At 39.1% G+C, this 21,836-nt stretch overlaps 1 protein-coding gene across 2 annotated transcripts in view; it reads right to left on the bottom strand.

Annotated features, from left to right (window-relative positions):
• flt1 (fms related receptor tyrosine kinase 1) overlaps window positions 1–21,836 on the bottom strand; it is a 207,279-nt gene that overhangs the window by 35,263 nt on the left and 150,180 nt on the right. For both annotated transcript variants that reach the window (XM_072577287.1, XM_072577286.1), the window contains exons 17-24: window positions 17,472–17,607; window positions 10,377–10,481; window positions 9,603–9,716; window positions 8,887–8,975; window positions 6,644–6,794; window positions 5,033–5,130; window positions 2,287–2,409; window positions 2,076–2,187 (exon numbers count right to left, since the gene is read on the bottom strand). In XM_072577287.1, coding sequence (XP_072433388.1) covers window positions 2,076–2,187; window positions 2,287–2,409; window positions 5,033–5,130; window positions 6,644–6,794; window positions 8,887–8,975; window positions 9,603–9,716; window positions 10,377–10,481; window positions 17,472–17,607 — 928 coding nt within the window. The remainder of the gene's footprint in view (window positions 1–2,075; window positions 2,188–2,286; window positions 2,410–5,032; window positions 5,131–6,643; window positions 6,795–8,886; window positions 8,976–9,602; window positions 9,717–10,376; window positions 10,482–17,471; window positions 17,608–21,836) is intronic.

Raw genomic sequence — 21,836 nt, 5'->3', positions numbered from 1 at the left:
CCTGTGTCTGCGTGGGTTTCCTCTGGGTGCTCCGGTTTCCTCCCACAATCCAAAAAATGTGCAGGTTAGGTGAATTGGCTATGCTAAATTGCCCGTAGTGTTAGGTGAAGGGGTAAATGTAAGGGAATGGGTCTGGGTGGGTTACGCTTCGGCGGGTCGGTGTGGACTTGTTGGGCCGAAGGGCCTGTTTCCACACTCTAAGTAATCTAACCTAATATCCTATATTTACCCCTGAGTAATGCATCTAACCTACACATCCCTGAATACCATGGGCAATTTAGCATGGCCAGTTCAGTTAATCTGCACATTTTTGGATTGTGGGAGGAAACCAGGGCACTCAGAGGAAACACTCGCAGATACGGAGAGAATGTGCAAACTCCACACAGTTGCCCAAGGTGGGAATCGAACCTGGGTCACTGGCACTGTAGGGCAGCAGTGAGCCACCATGCTGCCCCAAAAAATGGTCATTTTAGAATTGGGAATAAGAGACTTATGTCACACAAAATACCCCATTTGCCATAAATTGCTGTTTCCACGAGGCAGAAAAACTATATTTTTGAGTTGCCAGAGCAAGTGGTGGAGACTGGTACAATTACAGCATTTAAAAGGCACCTAGATGGGTATATGAATTGGATGGGTTTAGAGGGGTATGGGCCAAGTGCTGGCAAATGGGATTAGATTAGGTTAGGATATCTGGTTGGCATGGACAAGTTGGACGGAAGGGTCTGTTTTCGTGCTGCACATCTGTATGACTCTATATTCTAGACGTTATATAGGAGCTGATTTTCTGCTTAAAATGCAAACAGCTATCAATAATGCATTGCAATACAGAACAGACTGTCAGAAGTAATAAATGGTCAACATGTCATAATCCATTACTCTGTACAATGTATTAAACTTAGATTTTAAATTATTTACTCTTTATATTCAGTCTAGCTATTGAAGTATTCTTTATATTTTGTTGGAAGGGGCCTTAAAATTAAAATGCTTTTCATCTCTCTATGTCCTGGGATCAGCTCATCAGTTACTTCTTCCAATGTTGACTCCTCATTTCAATAATTTTGACAGGAGGCCATACCCTTTAGGTTCATAACCCGACATATTAGAGGAATTAGCATTTCACAGTCCCTTAACTTTATGCAGGCAACATTTAAGATGGTCAGTCGCTATAGAATGGCATATTCAACTTCTGTGCTAATTGCTGAACAAAAAGTAACAAAAAGTTTATGTTCAATAGAAAATGCAAAATGTGGACTTGATATAATGGCTGTAAGCTATGAAAATACTGTTTGGTGGAATTCAATGGTTTCCATAATTTTTTGAACTAACAAAAGTTTGAAATGACAGGAATGGTTCTCAGGTGTGAACTGTACTTAGTTCTCAGATCTTGTTCATCAAAGTTCCTTTATCATCTTTCATCCTTCATATCATCAATTCTGACTCACCCCAAATTTTAAATGGATGGATTTCATGATGAACTTGCTAAATTCATTAAAGTGATAGAATGCAATACAGACCAAAATAAAAACAATAAAGTGTAGCAACACACTAGTAGCATTTGTAAAATGAAAACATTGGCTAACATTTAAAATCCAGAATACTTTTATGCCCATGCATCCTTACCTCTCCTTCCTTGGCTTAGTGTTTATTTCTCTCCACGTATCGGTTTTGAAAGTTTCTCCACAGTAAAGGTGGCATATAAATAGAAACTTTGTTTACTGCTAGATTTGCATTTGAGATGTTAACATATCTTTTCCCTTTGAGGATGTTTATGAAGCTTCTGCCTCATTCCTGTCTCCTTCCCACATCCGCTACTGCCAAACAGGCGGTAAATGCAGTTCTTGGTCAGTTAAGGATTTTGCATATGAAACTTGCAACGTGTGTATGTTTCTCCATCAGTTCATGGTTACACACTGGGAGTCATCACAACATGGTGACTCTGACATAAGAGTCAAAAAACTATTTGTACAAATAAACTTATCTTCCTTTAAAATGAATATCCTTGTATGTCAATATGTTGTCCTAAAGTATCCTGTGTTCAATTGACAGTGATATATGTAGATATTATGACATACCTAAGGAAAATATTTCCCATAGCAAAACTCCATAAGACCAGACATCACTTTGAGTATTGTAGATTTTGTCAAATATGGATTCAGGGGCCATCCATTTCAGAGGGAGCCTTGCCTGTAAATAATGATGAATAAGTTATTGACATGACTAGCTTCTTAGCTAAGTTCACTTTTAGCTGTCACATTAACATGCAATGTCATTAAATGAACTTACATCTCCTTTTCGTACATAATCGGGATCTTTGTAAATATCTCGTGCAAGTCCGAAGTCACAAATCTTAACTACATTGTTCTCAGATAAAAGGACGTTTCTTGCTGCCAGATCTCGATGGATGCACTGTAATAAAAGAGTTGCACTCTCAAAACTCATTTCCTGAATCTTTCCCATGAATTTCCTGACATCATTATTTATACTAAAGTTTTTTTAGTAAAACCTTTTCCTTAATGATTCAAAAAAATAATAATTTAACAATTTTCCTGGGGAAATAAGTAGGAAGTCTGTTCGAGTTCCTTAGAACATACGTAAGAAATGTACTTGTTTTCAGAAATTGCAGCTTGAAATCAAGTCATTAAATGTAATAATCATTCAATGTAGGTCGGGATGTTAGGAAGAGCTGGCGTCACGTGTCGGGTCTCACAATGTGCCTTTAAGTGTGACAGCTTGGTTTACATAAATGTTCTAAATTGGCAAGTGGACAACAGGTAAGAAAACAAATGAAAATATTTGCACTCTGATCTTTCCATGACGCTTTCGTAGTGGTTCACAACAAAGCACAGGATCTCCTACACATGATAAAAAGCAATGATAATTGATAATAGAGCACATACTGAGCAGGGTGTGACATTCATTGTACTGACTATTAACTCAACTATACTAACTAAATTAAAGAGAGTGCTACATCTTCAGATTTGCTCCAAACTACTGAGATCTGTAGGTCCATGATAATAAATGATCTTTTAGCTAAGATTTCTAAAGTGAAAGTTATAAATGCTGAATACATAATAGATCAATATACTATGTTTCACTTCAGATATTCATTCATATTTGTTTGTGGCATTTCTGTTTTTAATTTTATAATTTTATTAAAAGGTTACTATATTGGTTAATCAATAAAAAATTCATAAGTTCTATTCAAGTGATTAATATATAACAGGACTAATGTTGGTATTCTTAAAGTCTTATGGCCTTTTAATAAGTAGATTTTCAACACGGAGTTTTTAAGTTAAAATGTATTTTTGTCAACTAATTAATTAATTAAATATAAGCCATATTAGTTGGGTGAATAGAATTCCTGAACCTTTGGTACTAAACTTTATCACATTTGCTCAATGTAGATGTCAGCATCACACAGGGTTAATTACCATTTATGACTGGTCAGTTTGTGCTCATATGCAGCAAGATCTGGCCAACATTCAGACATGGGGTTGTAAGTGGTATTGGTACCACAAAAGCTACAAGTTCTGGGGAATGAGCATACACAAAAAGAATTTAACCATCACCCTCTTTGACATTCAATTGCATTACTATTACTGGATTTCTCACTATCAACATCCTGAAACTTATAATTTACCAGACACCTGATTGAACCAGGTGGGAATTCTGCACAATGTACTAACCTTTGCAGTCCCATCCACTATCTAGAAGACACAAGTCTAGAGTGTCTAGAATGTAATGAAATGCTTTCCACATGCTTGGATGAGTGCCCTCCAAAAACATCAAGAAGTTCAACACCAGAACAAAGAAACCTCCTTGATCAGCATCCCATCCAACTTCAAAACACACAAGCTGCAGTGTGTGCCTTCTACAAGATGCACTGCAGCAACCCAGCAAGTCTCCTTCGATGGAATTTCACAAACCCATGATCACTGCCAATTATAAAAATAAGGGCAGCAGATACATGAGAAGCACCACTATTTCCAAACCACAATCTGTTGTAACTTGGAAATATATGGCTATCCCTTCACTATTCTTGGGGAAAAGCTTAGAATTCCCTCCCTAACAGTACTATGAGTGTATCTACACCATCTGGACTGCAGAGGTTCAATGGCGTGACTGACATCACTTTCTTATTATGGAAAGAAAACAAATGGTCTTGCCACATTCACAACCAATGAACAAGTGATTTAAAAATGTGTTCTGGAATTTTTAGGACTTCTTGTTTGTCTGTTTTGCTTCAATAGCTACTGCATTTGATCATTTCATTTTAAATTGAAACATTCAGATTTTGTAAACATTTTAAAGATAATATGTTTAAGAATCTATTACATGAATGAGTTCAAACTTTTCCCATTCCATTGATATAGCATGTGCCATATGGTGTTTGTTCATAACATAATAATCTAAACTCAATATTATCAGCAAATGGTAATATCGAATTAGCATGACAAACTATAACATTGCAATGGGCAAGTTGAAAAATAATCTGTTTATTTAAAATACAATCATGAATTTTTTATTATATTAATATTAATATTAATTAATATATATTAATCAAAAATTCATTATATCATTGAAATAAAAGCAAAATTCTGTGGTTGCTGTAGATCTGAAATAAAAGCAGAAAGTGCTGAAGAAACTCAACAAATCTGGCAGCATCGGTGGCGAGAGAAAGAGAGTGAGCATTTTGAGTCTCATTGACTTACTCCAGAACTGTTTTTATAAAAATCAAAAGAACTGCAGATGCTGGAAATCTGAAACAAAAACAGAAATTGCTGGAACATTCTAAACAAGAGTCATTGGACTCTAAATGTTAACTCTGATTTCCTCTCCATAAAGGCTGCCAGACCGGCTGAGACTTTCCAGCAATTTCTGTTTTTCGTTTAGTTATTTAGTTCATTATAACATTCGGGCTTTTGCTATATTGGACCAGTTATGGTGACAAATTTCAAAAGTGAAAAAGAATGATTCCTAATTTCAATCAACCAGAGTTTCAGAATTTCACTCAGTATTGTGTTCAAACCTTTCTCGATGCCAGGAATTCCATGCCTCGGGCCACTTGGAAACTGTAACTGATCAGGTCCTCCATGGTAATTGGCCCTATGTACAACTCATCAGCATCTACAAATTATATTTTTAAAAGAAAGTTTTAATGTTAACTTTGACTTGTTGCTACAATCAGTGGTGCAGTAATAAAACAGTTAACATACAAATTACAAGCTGTAAGATTTAACTGAATAGTGTATCTGTAAACTTTAAGTTACTATTCTGAAGAGAATACATTAGTGGTTATCTGTATATTAACAGGCAGTAGGCCAGCAGGGAAACCTCACCAATTCCATTGTACACTATTGTCCCTCTGAACCAGGATGTGAGCAAAAATAATTCTGATGCAATATTCAGGCTTTTTTTTGCCTTTTTTCCAGTGATGCAGTTTGGCCTGCTGGGTGGTACCACCATTTCTGGGTTTTGTTTCAGAATTCAAGCCTTTGTAGTTTGTTATGTCATGACCAACAATAATATTGGTCTGGTTGATTTAACTGGAAACATGGGGTCAGCATTACCAATTCAAAGAATTCATATATATGCTCCTATAAGCGTATTTAACTTGGTGGTTCACAACAGCAACAACTAAATCCTTCTTAGCAAGTCAATGTGATTTACAAGCATTAGTGGTTTATCATGTCAAGTGTTAGTGGTTTGTTATGCCAAGCATTATTTCTTTTTATCCTCTCCAGTATTCCTGGAAGCTGTAAATTAGAATTGAACAGAAAGAATTGATTCTTACCATGCTGTTTTGCAATGGCATTTCTTTTGGCAGTTCTGACAATATTTTCATCACCATCAAAATAGCAAGTGAACTGAAGCTTCGGGTCATACTTGCAAACAATTTTTTATTGATTAGCTTAAAGCAGTGAGTGCCATGTTCAAATCAACTGAACTTGTGACACCTACTGCTTTAGACTCAAACATGAAGGTTAGCATTAACTAAAATGGCTGGTAATCAAAATCATCTATTTCACTGAGATACAATATAATACCCTTTTCTGAAACACCATTTGCCATCAGAGTTTGAACCTATTTAGTTTTTTGATAGAAATAGTACACATGAGAAGCATAATATTTCTCAGAACTTTCAGATATTTGCAAATGTGTAATTTGAGCAGGCTAACACTACAATGTATATTTGGCAGCCTCAATGAGGAAATATCAACAAGGAAATTTTCTCCCAAATATTGTCATCATTGACAGTCTGTTGAGTTGGTGAGTTACTGCAGTAAAACCTCAGATCATGTGGTGAAGCTCCAGCAAAATTGGCAACAGCAAGTTGCAGTACTGTTGATGTTTGTTAACTCCTTTTCACCTCGCAGAGTCAATTAGTGGCAAAATAAGAAGGTGAGGTTTCCTCCCTACTGTTCTGAAAACCTCAAGATAATCTGATAAGAACTATAATTGTCATTCAGAGCACACCATGTATTTTTATTCCTTCCCAAAACTGAAAGGTGTGCCTCCTCCTATTAAGAATATCCCACGGATGTTTATTACATAGATAATCAGCAAGGACATCAAAGATACTCAATCCGGTGTAAAAATAACTTTGAAGGCTGTAAATCAGGAAGGAATCCGTTCATACCCTCCTCTTCCTCTTCAACATCACTTAGGGTTTTGTCTTCATCAAACCCAGAGCTGGTGGAGCTCTCAGAGCTTGTGACACTAGCCAGCCTTTTTTTTTTACCCTCCAAGGCAGTCCTTTCTTGAACGGGGTCAGCCTGCAGTTTAGTTTCCTATGCAGATGGAGCACATGAAGAAAGCTTGGTAAAACAATATGTTTTGAAAATAAATAGCAAGTCTTTACGAAAGAGAAAGTCTTGCATTTTCTTGTGTTTTACCCTCTCCCCATTACCTCTCAGTTCACTCTACAATTCCTTTAGTAGCATCAGTTCTAAATCACTGAAAGGAACTAATGTTAGAAAGGCAAATTTAGTGTGAACCCAGTGAATACTTGATATAAATGATTGTATAATTTCACAAGATAAACAACTTTAGCCCTAATCCTAACCCAGCTTTATAGAGTTAATTTTTTTCAGCATCACTGAAGGAGTTTTAGTTGTGGATGGCACAAAAGATTGTGCAAATGAAACCCAATTGCAAGTCTAATGTTGCACACCCCTCAGAAGGCCAGAAAAAATGTCCCATCAGGAAATTGGTTGAATCCTACTTGAGATGCCCAAGTTAGACTCCTCGAAAGGGATGCTGCCTGAGCGGGGGGAGCTGCAATATAAGGGAGGATCAGATAGATTGGGTTTGTTTTCCTTGGAGCAGGGAATGTTGGGGGGACACCTGATAGAAGTTTACAGATTGGGAATCCTTTGTCTGAAAACCTTGTTTTTCAGATAAGATATTTTTTGGTTTTCGGATAAACTTACCATATAGGATCATTTGGGAAAAAAGGCTTTGCTTGGCTTGAACACACCTGAATGGCCTAAAAGCAATGTTTTGTTTTTTCCAAAGAGCCTGAACCCAGTGTGTCTATTCAGGTCCACTAGCTATATGGACACACCCCCTGCTTTAGATTCAAACATGGAGGTTAGCACTAATCAAAATGGCTGGTAATCAAGATCATCTATTGCACTGAATTAAAGTTAACACCTTTTCCCGTGACAGCAGTTGCCATCAGAGTTTGATCTCATTTAGTTTTTCGATAGAAATAGTACATGTTAAAGTATATTGAAGCACAGGTTTTCTCAAAACTTTCAGATGTTTGCAAGTGTGCAATGTGTAATTTGAGAAGGATAACATTACAGTGTATAGTTGACAGGCCCAATGAGGAGATATCATCAACATGGGGGTTTTCTCCAGCATATTGTCATCACTGACAGCCTGTTGACTTGGTGAGTCACTTCAGTTTTTGGATGTGCGGAGAAAGAGTAGCCAGCCCATAGAGGCTAGTTATGGTGGATAGGAAGGAACTTTTTCCATTAGAAGAGGAGTCAATATCGGGAAGCATCGATTTAAGGCAAAAGGCAGAGGCTAATAAGAGAGCTGTCAAAAATCTTTTTTCACCCAGAGGTTGGTGGGAGTCTGCCTTAACCATCCTTACAGGCAGTGAGCAAGTCAGAAACTCTCGCAACATTTGAGCAGCATTTATATATTTACATGGATTGCCATGTATGGGCTAAGAGCTAAAGTATTAGTGTAGTCAGATTTTGATGACTGGTGTGGAACAATGGGTTGGAATGTGTCCTTCTGTGCTGTAGACGTCTCTGAATCTTTATACATTCTCATGATGTGCTTGTGAATTTGTGATGCCTTGAGTACAGCGGGTGTAAGGCTTGTACTGCTACATTTTTTCAGCTGTAGATGTGGCACTTGCAGCATCCTCCATACGGATGATAAGTATAATTTTTGTTTTAAATTAATATGGAGCCAGAAGGACAAGGAGAAACTAGTCGCCTAGTTAATTGGATGAGGCCTGATCATAGCTTTTTTTTTCCCAATCTTTACGCCTATGCCAATAGGTGCAGGGATTGTACGGGTAACAATTTGATGCCAGAAAGAAGCCTAAACAAATTCAGTTCTGTTTCTAAAGTGGTGTGACACATGTTCTGGCACACTCTTCTACATGAAATGGTGGTGAATTCCTGCTCATACGTTTAGCAAATGTTGAACATGTAAAGCAAATATTACCTTTCTGTCATCACTTATATTATATTTTAAGTTTAAAACCTCTTGTGTGTGGCAAACTAGAAACAAATGCATCATGGAGAATTCCCCTGCTGTGCACAAAACATACCACCTGTGGACATCTATTTCCAGTAATAACATGGGATCTCAGTAGTTCAGTATTTAAAATAAAAATCGTAAAGTTGCAATCACCTTATGCAGGACAAAGTTATTTCTCTTGCTCTTCAGGTAGTTGGAGAGATTGCCATATTTACAGTATTCAACAATTACCATCAAAGGACCTATAAATGGAAAAATTAGACATTATGTAAATCAAATGTAACTCTTTAAAGCAATTCCCTAGAATAAGACATGGACTAATTCTCTAAGTTTTGAGAGCGTGGTGCTGGAAAAGCACAGCAGGTCAGGAAGCATCCGAGGAGCAGGAGAGTAGACGTTTTGGGCAAAAGCCCTTCATCAGGAATGGGGGTGGGGGTGGGGTGTTGGTGGTGGGGTGGGGAGGAGGGGGTCACCATTACCTAAAATTGGTTTAATAAATCAAAAGTCTGAGTGTTATAATGAAGTAAATAACTAAAAGAAAAACAGAAGTTGCTGGAAAGTCTCAGCAAGTCTGGCAGTCTTTTTGGAGAGGAAATCAGAGTTAACATTTCGGGTCCAATGACCTTTCTTTAGAACTTTCCAGCAATTTCTGTTTTTGTTTCGTATTTCTAGCATCTGCAGTTCTTTTGATTTTTATAAAATGTTCTTCCCAAAATTTCCACTTTCACACCAAATAGAGCAAACCATCCACACTGATTTTGTTCACTAGAGGTTCTCCTAATAAAACAAACCAGTTTTGAACTCAAACTTTATTGAATGTTTTGCTTTGTGCTATTAATAAATTCCATTACAATTATAAAATTACGAACCTCCATGTCTGGTGCATGCTCCCAACAAATTCACCACATTCAAATGATGTCCGATATGGATCAAAATCTTTAGTTCTGACATTAAAGCTTTGTATTCACTGGCTGTTGCCCCCTCTGGGAAGAAAATAATCTTAAATCATTTAAAACACCAGAATAAGAATATTTAGTTTGGTCATTTTCAAAATCCTGCTGATAAAAGTAAAGCAGTGACGGTTTTAATTGTCCTCTATAGATATGCAAATACTAATGCAAATATGAAACATACACATAAAGAACTGGAAAAATACTGTAACTATCATCAATAGTAATGGCATTTAACATTTGCTATATTCCCATTCTTTAATTTCCTGTCCATTAATGGACAAACTTCATTTAGGAACACACAGGGCCCTAAATTGCACAGAGATTCTGCTGGTAATCCCCAGAAAAGCATTTGTACTCTAGATATTTGTTGTTACTGAGTGGATCCTGGTTTTCTTGTAAAGGCACAACTTCCATCCATCCACTGCAAGGTAGATGATGGTCGGGAAGCAAAGCAAAGGGCACTTAGCAATAGCGTTGCTGGAGGCTCTCCAGGTTTAACTGTTGTAAATTGCAAGCTGAAAGACTTGAGGCCAACATATTTTTGCAGCAGAATCTCAAACACTTTCAGACACTTAACTAAGAAGGAATTTATTCCTTAAATGGCAAAAAAGCAAACTGGTTCAATATTTGTCAATTCTTTTTTATTATCGCAATCATTATCACTATCCAACATGATCAGAATCACATTACCTTTCAGCATTTTAATAGCAACAGTCTTGCATGTGGATGATTTATGAATACCAAAAGCAGAAGCTTCCACAACCTTCCCAAAAGCCCCACGACCAAGAGTTTTACCTGTTGATCAAGACAATCAAAGACAAACAGGTAATAAAATAAATATTCAAATAAAGTTATTCCTATCCTTTCTAGAATTTACAAATCAATAATCAGGCTTAGAACATTTGCATAATAGTTCAGCTAAACACTGGCATTCCATTGACAGAGTGATATTTGCATGGTCCTCTTCTTGAAATATAGATACTGTAACAGAAATCTTAACATATTATCTATGAAGCAATGCTTTCATCAGATCTCCAAAAAAGATTTTCCTATCATCTTCTTTAAATAAGTGGAAATGGAGAAAGTGGTGGCAGTAATTGTACTAAAAGTGGTTAGTTATAATGAAATTAACATAACAGTAAAGGCAACTACATGTATATAATTTCATTTTTGGACGAGAAATGAATGAAAATATTTAAGTATCCATATTGTTGATTCTTAATTTTTATTGGCTCCTGTAGAGTAACACTGATCAGCTTCAGTTCCAATTAAGAAGGAGGACAATGCCAAAGCAAGGTCTATCAGTCAGCTTCGTAAAGACCAATGGTCTCAGATTCTAAAGTGTGAAAAAAAGAGAACATTTTTGAATGGTTCTGTTATACTTTGACCATGAGTGACAATACCTCCAACCTGTAAGCTAGAAATATTTAATATCAAGAAAATCAAAACACACTTTAGCTATAGGTTCATTCATTAGCAAACATTGAACATAACAAGGTTTCAAGCAAGTTACTAAGTCAGTGCTATTGCACTCTACCTTGAGTGAATCTCAACAAACAGTGATGTTAGGAATGTATTTGCAACTACCTTATTTGGCAGCAGTTCTAGTCTAATAAATGGATAATGCCTTCTCTTTGAAAGACAGCAGAATATTAATTTATTGAATTAAGAGGAAATAATTATCAGAGGGCTAAAATTTGTCAGTGCACCTCCACTGTAACTTTGGGGTAATGGAAAGACAGAGAAATTATTTGAGATACAGATTCAGGAGATCTTTTATCAATTCTTTTTAAGGTCACAAAAATGAGGGGACAGGGAACCAAGTTGAACTGCTCACAATGTGAATTCCAATGATCTCAATACTACGGAAAGCTGGGAACATTTTCAGAGGCCAGGACAGAGCATGTTTTGAAGTGTACCGACTTCTGCTCTGGCTGAACTAGCTAATCATGCAATACCTTACTTGCTGCCCACAAACCTCTTAAGGAGCAGGGAATCAGTAGCACAAGCATGCTGAGTACTTTTTAAAAAATCCTTGGAGCTAAGAATTGAAATTTCATTCTGAATTCAACAAACTGTCAGCTCTTGATGACAGTGAAAATTTAAGTCAAAGCCAATGTGGTTTTATTGACTCCAACTGATTCATCTTCTGCACATTCTGCTTTGTTTCTGTAACACGTAGTCACAGGAATTAATAAAATACAGGGAACAACCATGATTCTCACCCAAACAAACAGAATATGGTTCTGTTATCAATTTAACCTATAACTTAAGCTTCCTGTCTTAAAATACATGAAGGAACTAACTTTGTTTTGACAAGGAAAACAGTTCAAAGTACTGCTGACTTCAATTAAACCTATATCTGATTGAGATATGCAATGCAGGTCCTAGGTTCAATTATCTTTTTACTGTGTTAACTGGTTCTAACCAAGGAAACAACTGCCTAGAGTGCTCTTGGATTAACAAGGGAAAAGTCAGCAATGACTCCCACTCACTATGATTATTCAAAACAAGATCTACTGAAATTACATCTTGCATCATCAGGCCTGGGTGTGAATGTACTGCAGAATCCATGGACTGCTGTACAGTGTGGATCTTTCTGGATTTTTTACATAGTTGCTATATTGCAAGTCTACCACTAAAAGTAGCCATCACAATTTTGCCCCCGTGACTCACTTTGATCCAAACCTGCCCTGCCCTGCCCAGAAGACATGCAAATTACCATAACTATGGGACTGCTGGGAATACACATGGTGGTCTACATTTGGGAAGAGATCTGTAGTAGGGAAAATTTCTAAAATCTATTATAAAGGATGGTGAGTACTGGATATTTAGAAAATAATTTTCTGTTTGGACAGAATCAACATGGAAATATGAAAACGATATCACGTTTAAGATTTTTGAGGATGTTGTGGTGACTTTGGTTTTTGAAAGACTTTTGATAAAGTCCCACATAGGTTAATAGAGAAAATGGAAGTGCATGGCAGCAAGGGGATTAAACTAGGAGAGGCAAAATTAGCATAGACTGAGGATTGGTTAACAGCAGACAACAATCTATATTAATGATTTGGATTTGGAGGTCAATTTGTAATATTTCCAAATTTGCAGATGATATAAAACTTGGTGAAAATGTTAGTTCTGAGGAGTTTGCTAAGATGCTTCAAGAGGATTTAAATAAGTTAAATGTGGGAACAGGAGCATAGCAGATGGAAAATAGTGTGGATATCTTTGAAGCTATTTCTGAAATAGTGAAAGATTGGAAAGTGTTGACATCATTGTTCATAAATCATTGAAAATCAGCATGCAGGTGTAGCAAGAAATTTGGAAGGTAAACAGTATGTTGGTCTTTATCACAAGTGGTTTTAAGTACAGGAGTAAAGAAGTAATCTTTCAATTAAATAGAACATTAGTGTGACTATGCCTGAAATATTACGTCCAATGTGGTCCCCTTGACTAAGGAAGGATATACTTTTCATTAAGGAATGCAGTGGAGGTTCACCAGACTGAGAGGGATGGAGAAGAGTTATATTGAAATGTTAACTCTGTTCCTCCCTCCACTGATGCTGCCAGACATGCTGAGTTTCTCCAGCATTTTCTCCCTTTATTTCAGATCTCATTCATCCACAGTACTTTGCTTTCATCTGAGTTGGAGGGGTTATCCTATATGGAGAGATTGTGGAAACTGAACCTGTATTCTGTGGAGTTCAGAAGAAAGAAAGTGACTGCATAGAAACTTAATTTTTCTTTTAACAGGAATAGACATAGTAGATGCAGAGAACATGTCCCCTGGCTATACCTGGTAACAGGGGCTAGAATCAGGGAACACAGTATCAGAAAAAAAAGACAACCTATTTAGGCCTGAGATGTGGGAGAACTAGATAAAAGTGAGGACTGCAGACGCTGGAAACCAGGGTTTAGATTAGAGTGGTGCTGGAAAAGCACAGCAGGTCAGGCATCATCCGAGGAGCAGGAAAATCGATGTTTCAGGCAAAAGCCCTTCAGGAAGGGGAGGGAGGTGTCAGAGATGGTCCAGATGAATTTAAGGTCGGGGTGGAATGTGTTGGTGAAGTTGATGAACTGCTCAACCTCCTCGCAGGAGCACTTTCCACCCTACCAACCTTCATATTAACAGCATCATCCGCTGATATTTCCGCCACTCCAAACGGACCCCACCACCAGGGATATATTTCCCACCCCATCCCTTTCCGCTTTCCGCAAAGATCATTCCCTCTGTGACTACCTGGTCAGGTCCACGCCCCCCAACAACCCACTCTCCTGTCCTAGCACCTTCCCCTACCACCGCAGGAATTGCAAAACCTGCGCCCCCACCTCCTCCCTCACCTCCATCCAAGTCCCCAAAGGAGCCTTCCACATCCATCAAAGTTTCACCTGCACATCCACCAATATCATTTATTGTATCCGTTGCTCCCGATGCAGTCTCCCCTACATTGGGGAGACTGGACACCTCCTCGCAGAGCATTTTAGGGAACATCTCTGGGATATCCACACCAATCAACTCCACCACTCTGTGGCCCAACATTTCAACACCCCCTCTCACTCTGCCAAGGACATGCAGGTCCTGGGCCTCGTCCACCGCCGCTCCCTCACCACCTGATGCCTGAAGGAAGAACGCCTCATCTTCCGCCTTGGAAGACTTCAACCCCAGGGCATCAATGTGGACTTCACCAGTTTCCTCATTTCCCCTCCCCCCACCTTACTCCAGTTCCAACCTTCCAGCTCAGCACTGTCCTCATGACTTGTCCCACCTGTCAATCTTCCTCCACACCTATCTTCTCCACCCTCTCCTTTGACCTATCACCTCCATCCCCACCCCTATTCACCTATTGTACTCTTTTGCTACCTTCTCTCCAGACACCCTCCCCCCCCAACCCCCACCTTATCTCTCCCTATGGGAAGAACCTTTTACTCAGAGTGGGACATCTTTGGATTACTTTATCCCTTAGGACCATCAAAGCTCAGGCATTAAATAGTTTAAGTGAGAGGTTTTTAGATTTCTACTCACTGCTAACATCAAGGGATATGAAGCGGTATGGGAATATGGGGCATTGATGTAGATGATTAGCCACAATTGAGCATGGCGGAGTATGTTCAAAGGGCTGAATGGCCTTTTCCTGTTGTGTTCCTACAACAGACACTGGCTAGATTCTGAAATACTGCTTTGAGTTGCTGCAATTTGACACGCTGCCTTTTTTTCTACTGGGGCATTGTCTTTCTGATAACTACGAAAGTGTTACCAACACACAACTTTATGTGTATCACAGTTCCACAAAGCATCTGATTATAATCGGTCATGACAGTCAGTCAGCAGCTCATTTCTCCATAACACAACCCCCACCCTCCTGCTTATCTCTCAACCCCCTTACTCCACTATATTCCTGATGAAGGGCTTATGTCCGAAACATCCACTCTCCTGCTCCTTGGATGCTGCCTGACCTGCTGTGCTTTACCAGCGCCACACTTTTGGACTCTGACTCTCCAGCACCTGCAGTCTTCACTTTCTCTCACATCTCATGGTTGCCCTGGTTGGGCACATTTTTGTTGTGATGCAGTTTCACTGCAGACTCAGATCTGTAGTGGCCTTGTAATTTTTGATAGGTGATATTGTTATTGGGGTGGCTGGATGGGTCACTCAAAATAATGAACTTATGGTGGAAAATGGTGAACTTATCATGGAGTTACAAAAAATGGACATTGATTTAAGCATACTGGGAAATGAAACTCAGTCTTGACCAAAGTGACTGTTCAAATAAACATGCTACAGAATCCAGATAGGCTGCTGCTGCCAACAGACAGTTTGCAACTAAACTGGGAGCTGGAAACCCTAGAATACACACCTGGATTTGGGTTTGAATGGAGGCAATGGACATCATCCTCACGGCAATCGAGGTGTGCATCAGACATGGATATGCCACACACCCTTATTTAGAGGAGGCTATATGCACCCAGCATCTCCAGTAATGGTCACTTAAGGACACCCTGCCAACAATGCCCAACCTGCTTGGGTCTGGTCAATCAAGGTGGTTGAACCTGATCGATCTGTTAAAAGATACTCAAAACCCTCCTAAAAAGGCGCGATGACTTTGGAGTACAAGAATCACTGCAAAACCACACTCAATGTGGTAATGAGAATAGATTAGATTAGATTCCCAACAGTGTGGAAACAGGCGCTTTGGGCCAACAAGTCCACTCCGACCCTCCGAAGAGTAACCCACTCAGACCCATTCCCCAACCCCATATTTACCCCTGACTAATGCACCTAACACTAAGGGCAATTTAGCATGGCCAATTCACTTGACCTGGACAACTTTGGATTGTGGGAGAAAACCGGAGCACCTGGAGGAAGCCCACGCAGACACTGGGAGAAGGTGCAAACTCTACACAGCCAGTCACCCAAAGTGGGAATCAAACCTGGGTCCCTGTCACTGTGAGGTAGTAGTGATAATCACTGAACCACTGTGCTGCCCCTTGGAATAACCACTGAAAGAGAAGACACCTCCAAAACTTATTATTAATAGTAATATTATTGTTTTACTATTATGAAAAGTCAACTCACAGTTCTTTTGCTGGATAAAGAGTGTTCAAACACATTGTGTAGCAGGCGCAACACTGGATTCCAATAACAGAGGCTGAAAATCAATTCAGCATTGAGTACCACCAGGAATATTGTGGAACAGACCATAAGAATGTCCAAGTTGCATATGTAGTGCCTGGACAGGTCAGTCAGATCTCTACAGTTAAAACCACCAAGCTTGTGACAATTGTAGTGCCTTGCTTGATGATGGCACTTCTAAGAACAGAATGTGAAGGAGGGGAGCATTCTTGAGCCACAGTTCCATGTTCATAACAAATAATCTCAATCCTCAGAAGTTATAATAACCTATCAGCGGCACGTACCATCAGATAAGATATTATCAACTTCATCCTTTAAAAGAGTATCTTCAGATGCATTGAATTGCATACAGTCTTCAGCACAGAATCAGACGATTCTATTCAATTGGTCTAAGCCCACATTTATTCTGTGCACAAACCTCCTTTCATTCCAATTATATCTTTTCAACTTGCCTGATATCTAATTTCCTTTTTCTTATTTTTGTGCCCATTCCTTAAAATGTAGAAACGCTTTTAACAATTCCAAGGGACAGCAAGTTCCATGTGTTTAGTGCTTTTGTGTGTAAAAGAAATTCCTCTTCAATTCTTTATTTGATCTACTGGAGCTAAGTTTTTATTGATGCACCCTTGTTTCAAACTCAGCCAAAAGTGAAGGCAGTTTTCCATGCTCATCAATTCAAAACCCTTTATAATTATAAGGAACTAGATGACACAGAGAAAATAGTTCTATCCTGTTTAATTTTTACTGTTCATTCAAAGCTCCCTAGGTGGGAGACCAGCCAGGACAGCACTGAAATAGTTGAGTTTGGCAATGACAAGAGCATTGTTGAGGATTTGTACCAGCAAAAGGCTCGAGGCAGCAACAGAATTGGGTGATATTACAGAAGAGTAAGCATGTGTTCACTGTTTTTGCATACTTTTATGTTGGATCTGAACATAGTATCAGTTGACACTTTGAGATTGAGGCTGGAATTGAACATGAAGTTGAATGGCCTCCATTTATTCGTATGTGGCCTTTTAATGTGCAGATATATGAATAAAATATAGTGACATTTTGACTGATTTGTTGCGAAAAAGAAATATAGATGACTGTCACAAATTTTGAAACATATCATCGTACCTTTTCCAAACAGTGTTACAATTTTGTGCACATACCTAGTTTCAGCCTGTCTCGAGGAAACTCCCATTTATTATCATCATAAGGAAGGTGTTCACATTGCTCATCGAGTGGTACTTCATCTGGATCCATTATGATTGACAGGTAATCTGTTTTTATTTCTGCTGATCGCGGCTGAAAAATCAAAACATGAGAAATCACGTTCATGCAAGGTGGACATTTGTCCTGCAGATTTTTACAGTCTCCATGCCAATACTCATCATCTTAATGGTTAGTAGTTGGAAAGAAAAACATTGTATCATTAAGCATTATGTCTGAAGTAACCTTCAGGGTTCAACAGACTACAACAAAACCACCAGTGTGATTCATTCAAAACTAAATGGCATCTTTCACTGGACTAATTAGCAGTAAGTTATGTAGCCTGTCAAGAGTGTCTTGATTAAACAGCAGGCATTGACAAAATAATCATGCAGTGTTAGGGCTTATTTAACAAGAACAATTATAGAGTTATATCTTTTTCTGGAAACAAAATTGAAAGTGTTTTCATTAAGGAAGTTAACCTTCTGCAGAATACTGTAAATGTTTGCTTTAGAATTATATCTATTAAAAATTAGCACATGATAATTTTTAGGTAACATTTTAATATTTATTTCAATTCAAGTTAATTTCAGAAGCTTTACCTAATAGATACATACTGAAAATATCTGCCTAATAAAGATCTTGAGTATTGCAGATAAAAGAGACATTTTGTCCAACCTTTTTGTCTTGAACTCATCAGGATAATTTGTAGGAATACCAATGTTAAGGGAAACATTTATAATGTTTGGTTGGAGAATGCTAATGGGTTGGCAAACACACTCAGATTGGTAAAGACATTGTTATGGATAATGCACTTGGTAGATGACAAGTAGCAGTTGACTGACAAGCTTTGTTTGAATTTTAATCAAGCAGATTGACTGATTGGTCAGGTATTACTCTGGGAAATGCACCAGAGAATGGGCATCACCAATTTTGTTGAAATGAAACAGGTGCAGTGTGTATATGTTCATTCTGTCTGTAGGGAACATGGCCTTGTGTATGAACGTGTACAGCTTCCCGACAGGTCTAAACAAGAATCGTATCTTCTAAATCCCAATTGCACCCTTCTGACCAGATAGAACTAATTGTATCACTTCTGCCTTTGGCTCTTTTAGATGGATCAATAATCATTTCGACAAAAAAATTCCATTGTCCATGAGGATCCATATACACAAATTAGGGACAATGTGAGGCAGACTGGATTGGTAGAGGATGAAATAGCCATGGTAGCTGCCAGAAAAGTGTGCATTCATGTGGAAGAAGTACTTATTATGGTCACAGTTGGGATTGACTTCCAGGGAATGAAAGCCCTTCTTGTTGACGGTTCTCATTGCTAATCAATGGAGTTTCTTTCCTGATGCCCTGAACCTGGTGGAATCAAGCCAGATGGAGGCAAAACCCACATTTAATAAGGACAGTTTAATTGACCAGCAAGATGCAGTAATCTGCAGTTGCTTCTGACATGATATGAAGGTCAGCAGCTCATCCTTGGAAGGATCCAGGACTGAAGTCCAAGGCCACAGTGAGCATATGGAGAGTGTTCCTTAACATGGTATGAGGTGTTCAGTGTTGAGGAACAAATACCTGCACACCTAGCTTCATCCAGCACTGGCTCATGATCATCTCCAGGTAGTTCCATCTTCAACAACAAGTTTACATTGAAGATTGGGTGTTTGATGTCCTTCTGTTCTCCTTTCCTCTGCATGCCCTCCCAAGGCCACTCTGTTCATCCTTTTGCTGCTCATGATCAGGGACCCAGAATTAGATCATTCGCTCCTATTGCCAACTGCAGCCTTCCTTCTAGGCAGATGGCTGCCTAATTGTTTTTGAAAGTCTTGACCCCTGTTCCTCTGCCCACCTCCCATTCTACCTGTCTTCTTTTTATTTTTCAACCCCTTGTTAATTACCCAGACCCCATTTCGGCTTGACTCATCAATAGAGCCAAGAGTCTGTAGCGGTCATGACCGAGTCCTCACTCAACCCACCTGCTAGTAAGTTTCAATTGATTTTAAATGATATGTTTGTATATTGTTGTCTGTGCTTTGAGCACTTTGACCAGTTTATATATTAACAACGCTTTATCCAAGCACTCTTGTCAGTGAGGAGCACAAAGGGACACATAATTCTTTTTGATGCTCAAATCAATTTTATTAACAAAGTATTCCATATTTAAAAAATCAGATCAACATTTCTCAAATTCCCATAATATTTACTGTCTATCTAGCACAATGCATCTAAGAAAGGATATTACCTAAACAATCCACGTGCCTGAGCTGGGCCATTTGAATCTCTTTCCTCTCTGACATAGGGCTGGCACTCTTCCATGAAGTTGGGTCTCACAGGGGTCAGGGCAAATCTTCTGTCTGTCTGTCTGTCTGTCTCTCTCTCCACCGCGCCCCCCCCCCCCCGCCCCCCAACCCCTCAAACTTCCTGCCCCCCCACCCCCCCAACCTCCCCCTCTCTCTCTCTCTCTCTCTATTGCTGGGTTAGATTGAGTCTTTGCTGAGGGGCTGGTTTCCGTCTGTGTTCTTTTATTCCCTCATCCCTCATCCCTGACCTTCCAGAATGTTCTGTGCCTTTGGCCAATGGGGTCATGAGCTGTGTTCAAATCATCCAATGGGGTCACTGTTGCCATGCTGGTAGGAGTAAAGTGCATATCTGCAGGCAATCAGAATGTCACAACCCTTGGGCTGTTTTTTTCTGGTGTGCCTTTGCCTAACTCCCTAAGTATCTGGATTCCCCATTGTAAATAGATTGTAATATCCAAGATATTAATGATTTTGCTTACGCACATCAACAAGCTTAACAGTACTATATACAGATGAATTAATACATAAATTGAGAATTAGCTACTATTTAGAAACACTGGCTCACCATCAAACCTCTGTGGCGATTATCACCACTTGAAGCAGTAAAAATTCATACTGGTCAACAACTTTAGTGCTTTTGTGATGCAGTCCAGATTCATTAATTTCTTGGTTCCCACTGTCGGAGCATAGAGCCCATAGTTAGTTCTGGATGAGTTCCTTCTTCCAGCAGATGAATTTAACCAACAGGATGGTGCGATTGATCCAAGTTACGGAATGAATAACACAGCCAGGCGTGACAGGAGACATACCCAAAGGTGTTTCTGAATGTTTGAGCCTCACTCACAGAAATTATCCCAGTAATTAATCACTTTTATGTCCCTGATACTGTTTTGAATTTGCTCTAACTGCTGATTAACAGCAGCAAAGTCCTTATGTGCATTTGCCAGCAAGTGTAATTTTTCTGGTAGGAGTTCAATGCCAGTGTCACACATCTCCCAATAATCCCTTAAAGTTTGTCAGAGCTCATCACTGACATTGACAAAAATATCACTGCTCCTTTTGATGTCTGTGAGCTTGATTAGGCTGACCCTGGCTGGTATGTGTGGCATAATACAAAAGGTGTAGTTTTGGATGCTATATGTTAAGGTCCCGTACTGGTAGTGTTTCAGGGAAATTGTGATGCAGTGTTCTCCTTTATCCCTATATACTACCCTGGTAATGTCTTTGTTCAGGCTTTGGATCTCTACACTACAACTTGGAAAGGTGTTTGTCCAAAAAACACATAAGACACAAAGCAAGGGTAGGGGCACACAATTACTTCTTTTGTACGCTGACATTTAGCCAGAGTGGGACCTACGAGCCTTCCTTCATTCTGTGATAAGATGAAAAATGGCCAAAACATGAAAATGATGATGATGGCTATGTATCATACTGTATGGTGCTGTAACCCTGTATAAACAGGGCGGATTGGCAGACTCAGGCTACAGTGGTTGCACAGAGATTTATGATGATGTTCTTGTATGTGAGTGAAGCAGGTCCCCAGACGAGCTGGCAGAGCTCCGGCTGACAGGGATATGCTCCTCTAAAACATCTTAGAGTCACAGAGCTGAACAGCATGGATACAGACCCTTCAGTACAGCTTGTCCATGCTGACTAGATATCCTAATTAATCTAGTCCCATTTGCCAGCACTTGGCTCATATCCCTCTAAACCCTTCCTATTCATATACCCATCCAGATGCCTTTTAGAACAAAGAACAAAGAAAGTTTACAGCCCAGGAACAAGCCATTTGGCCCTCCAAGCCTGAGCTGATCCAAATCCACTGTCTAAACCTATCGCCCAATTCCTAAGCATCTGTATCCCTCTGCTCCCCACCTACTCATGTATCTGTCCAAATGCACCTTAAATGAATATGTGAGAATGAAATATTCTTCTTTTAAATGTTGTAATTGTACCAGTCTCTTCCATTTCCTTTGGCAGCTCATTACATACACACACCACCCTCTGCCTGAAAAA

This window comes from Chiloscyllium punctatum, chromosome 9 (genome assembly GCF_047496795.1).
Source record: "Chiloscyllium punctatum isolate Juve2018m chromosome 9, sChiPun1.3, whole genome shotgun sequence".
In the NCBI taxonomy this organism is placed as follows: domain Eukaryota; kingdom Metazoa; phylum Chordata; class Chondrichthyes; order Orectolobiformes; family Hemiscylliidae; genus Chiloscyllium; species Chiloscyllium punctatum.
Note: the sequence above shows the minus strand (reverse complement) of the source record. Positions and strands in the feature narration are given on the sequence as shown.